This window comes from Alosa pseudoharengus, unplaced genomic scaffold, assembly GCF_046254945.1.
Source record: "Alosa pseudoharengus isolate Yale_2024_CS ecotype anadromous, Long Island Sound unplaced genomic scaffold, YU_APseudo_1.1 YU_APseudo_1.1_scf_22, whole genome shotgun sequence".
In the NCBI taxonomy this organism is placed as follows: Eukaryota; Metazoa; Chordata; class Actinopteri; order Clupeiformes; family Clupeidae; genus Alosa; species Alosa pseudoharengus.
Genome location: NW_027468680.1, coordinates 25,710,271 through 25,714,348, shown reverse-complemented (window position 1 = coordinate 25,714,348; position 4,078 = coordinate 25,710,271). Strand labels below are relative to the sequence as shown.

At 39.2% G+C, this 4,078-nt stretch overlaps 1 protein-coding gene across 2 annotated transcripts in view; it reads left to right on the top strand.

Moving 5' to 3' along the window:
- The first annotated feature begins 1,743 nt into the window (after window positions 1–1,743).
- grhl1 (grainyhead-like transcription factor 1) overlaps window positions 1,744–4,078 on the top strand; it is a 19,508-nt gene continuing 17,173 nt past the window's right edge. For both annotated transcript variants that reach the window (XM_076299494.1, XM_076299493.1), the window contains exons 1-2: window positions 1,744–1,893; window positions 3,975–4,078. The exon at window positions 3,975–4,078 is cut by the window's right edge. In XM_076299494.1, the coding sequence (XP_076155609.1) occupies window positions 1,874–1,893; window positions 3,975–4,078 (124 nt within the window). In that variant the 5' untranslated portion in view covers window positions 1,744–1,873. The remainder of the gene's footprint in view (window positions 1,894–3,974) is intronic.

Genomic DNA, 4,078 nt, shown 5'->3' with positions numbered 1-4,078 from the left:
CTGAAAGTACTGATTCTGAAATACTAATGTCTGTCTGAGTCATCAGCCCTGTGGTGTCTGCCTCATGTAGATGATCTCACCTCCTGACTAGATCTCTGCCGCCCAAGAGCCTAATACAAATATAAACAAGCTCTCGGGAGAAGCAGGTGTCTCTCCAATGGGATGTATAAACAATAAAGCAGGACATTGATGGGGGAGGTGTGTGTGTATGTGTGTGTGTGTCTGTGTGTGAGGGTGGTCATGTGTTTACCTACTGTAATTCAGTCATATCATATTTACACACTTGATAGCATCTCTAATTCTCCCTGCTAAGGAGAACAACTTGTTAAGTCCTTGTCTTCTTTAAACTTAAGCCACTTAAATGGCTGATGTGTACTAAAACACAGAGGAGATATTTTCAATCTTTGTATGTATCTAGTGGAGTGTAACTATTAGGTGTTATCTGAACAACTTTGCATATCAGTTTAGATACCTAGGTATCTATAAATCCACACATGCGGGTTTACAGTTCTCAGTGAGGGATCCCGGCATGTTTGTTTGCATAATGACCCTTAGAGGTGCATTTTCCCTATTAGGGACAATGAGAAGACAGCAGCACAAAACAAGTGCAGGGAAGAACTTGCACACTCAAACAGCACACACAATTATCTGTTAGATTTGGGTCAGGGTTGTTCAGGGTTGGATCAGAGATTCTGTAGATACAGACATCTGGGTCATAAGGTAGACCACATGATCTTTTCAATTAAGCCAGGCGGCAGGCTCATCAAATTTCCCCTGTGGTTGAGTTGCATTGATGCTGGTGGTATTCAGACAACCACCTAATCCAGCTATATGCAACGATTGTAGCTCTCTCTTAACTTCTGGTTTTTAATCAGCCAAAGAAGACATGTGTAACCCCTCCGTTAGTTTTTCTTTATTGGCTTCCTACAGCAGCCAGAATTAAATTCACATCCCTCACTGTCCTAAAGGACACACTGCATCTGCTCTATTTGAATTCAATGATCCAGATGTCCCCTCTCATCCACTGTGGTCCTCTGATGAGCATCTGCTGTATTGACCATCCACAGTCAAGACTCTTCCTCAGTTCCTTGGTTAAATCAGTTAATGTTCTGTTTTTGTGATAGTTTTGGGACTTGTTGAAATGTTTAGAGACTCATGTCTGTTCACCTTACACTTATTTAATTCTTTACCTTTCAGAGTTATGCTTTGTGTATGTTTTTTGTTATGAAAACTCATGATTTTCATAGTTGATATTTAATATTATTGTTATTGATATTGTTGTTATGATTACGATTATTAGGCTATTATGCTTAATATAGGCTTTTCAACTTTCTTTGAAACTATTATTTCTAATTAATGTAATGTTACAGGCCAACTGTAACCATAAACATAAACTTTCACTTTCGTTTAAAATTCTTAGACTGTAGTCTAAACTCTTCCTCTATTCTTTTGTCTTCAGAAGAATTAACAGGTCAAACGTGAAAGGTTTAAAGCATAGAAAAGTATTGTAGGCTACTGTAAAAGTATTATAGCCTAGTGATGCGAACCGTTACTGGCTCCTGAGTGAAAATTAATTGCTGTAGAGATAATAACTTTAACCAAACCCACGTCTCGTCCTATCAGAGAAATGCAACCTGTATGTTTGTGGTAAGCCCCGCCTCACAGGTAGAGGTAATCCAATCCAATGGCCAGGCACAGGTAGAACCGGCCTTAATTTCAGAGTATATCCCAAAAAGCGAGAAAAGCCAACAAAACCCGTTCTTGCAGACCAGACACAACTTTAGCGTGGCCCTGATCCCGCGTGTGTTTCCCAAGGAAAGAGGACAGATCGGATTTACAGTACCAACTAGAAAGTCCAGTTCGACCGACAGACATGTCACAGGAGCATGACAAGTAAGTGATTTCAGTCAGCAGTTGAACTCGAAATCCAGAGGAACCACTATGTGGGCATCTTAGAACTGTTTATGGACATCATCTGGATAGTTTACACAAAAATATTAGGTCTACAAATCGCAGGTTAACGTCTGCCAATAGGCTACAGGTGGAATTATATTGTTTTCAGTGTGGGAAAACATCGCCTGCCAAAACTCCGTGTTTGCCTAGATCGATCTCTCTCCGCCTGATTTCGGCTTCATAACTGTCGGTCTGGGCTGCTGAGCTATGCTCCCAGCGTCATGTCTCAGCCTGCACGCGTACAGGTGTAGCTGCACCTGTCGCGCTGAGAGAAGGTCGCTAGAGAACAACGGTAGCCTAGTTAATGGACACAGACGGACGGGTCTTTTTATTTTAATATGTTGGTCATCCAAAAACAATATTTTATGTTTTTTGTCATCAAATTTTACTTTGTCAATTCTGGCGGAACTCATGCATATAACTATGCTGGTGACTTGTGAAATTTCCTTCTAGGCCTACTAATATAGCCTAATGCGTGTCGAAGTTTGAATTGAATACAGTATGGCATACTAGGCTAAGTTTTGTAAAATTTTGAGGGCAATGACAAGGAGACTGTTGACTCTAGTGAAATCGTACACCCATTAGGCGTTGGCTGTTTCTACAGAAGAACAATGTTTAAGCTCTACCTAGTTTGTTTTATAACAGAGGTTACAGACACACACATGTATTTACTTGTTTGATTGGTTCTCCTTAATTTGTTTTAGAATCAATGTACTTTACAGCCTACATTTTATTATATTTAAATGTGTATGTTAGGCCTATATCTATACACTGTTACATGGAGAATATATTGATATGCCCCTGTGTGTGTATTTGAGTTGCTTATTCATTCTAATTATCTTGAGGCCCAACTTTCTACTAAACATAATATAAAGACAACAATGATTTTCAGACAATTTTAGACAAATGTAAAAATGAATAATAAAGATAAAAATAATATAAAAATAATCTGAAAACGAGAAGGTTTCCAACTCTTTTTTGGTGAGGTGGCCTAAGTATTTTCATAGGCTCACAACAGTGATTACAGATTTTGTGCCCGGCAGAGTCTTTTGTTTTAAGCATGGATTGACACTGAATAACGGATCTATCAGGTTGCAAATCTAAAATTGGGCTTGAAAGAATAGCACAATTAGATATTAAATTACTCATAATCCGTTTAACTGTAGATGACCCTTAGTTCTACTGGACAACAACACCGTTGTAGTTAGTCAAGAGGAAACAACTTGTTAAGTAGTTTGGGGTAGTTGCCCAGTGATTTTCTTTACAAATGATGTGACCCCTCAATAAAAAGAATCCTGTATGTGTAGAATTATGCACAAAATACAGTGCAGATTCATGAAATCATAAAAAGTCAATCAAAATAATGGGGAAAAAAGAAAATTGTTTATTGTTTGTATGGTAAATATGATGTTTTTTTTCTAGGGAAATTGAAAAATTACTTCTATATACTCTTTTATTGTCAAACTGCGGTTTTGGGAACTGAGCACTCAATAGTTCTTTCTTGTTTTTGACGAAGACGTTGAAGACGTGGGTGGCAAGTATTTCTCAACGCTGTCCCACAACAGGTTTTGTAAACAAAAAAAACACTCGCCTTTATGAGAGACCAGTGGAATGTCAAAAGAGATGCTGCTCGGTGGAGTTCACAGTTGGCTTCCATCATCATTCCTTTTTACCGGTCCATCCAGTAGAACATCTTGTCGAACGGGAAGTGCTTACCAGTGCTGAGATTTGTTGCTCAATCGCGTCACTGGTTGGCTACTTCAAGTCTAATTTTGACATTTGACAAGACAATGGCCCCTTTCTCCCCTGTTCTTCAAGAATAGCCATGTTGACCATCCAGTTTATCATATCAATTTGGCCATATCATGTTCAACAAGTAGTACACATCTATCTATCTATCTATCTATCTATCTATCTATCTATCTATCTATCTATCTATTTATCTATTTATCTATCTATCTGTCTTTTTATATACCTGTCAGTCTGACTGTGCATCTACATCTCTCCTGTCTCCCACGCAGTAAGAGGGCGGTGCTCGTGCTGCAGAATGACCCTGCCTACAGCCAGCGCCGCTCCTTCACCACGGAGGACGAGGCGTGGAAGTCGTTCCTGGAGAACCCGCTGA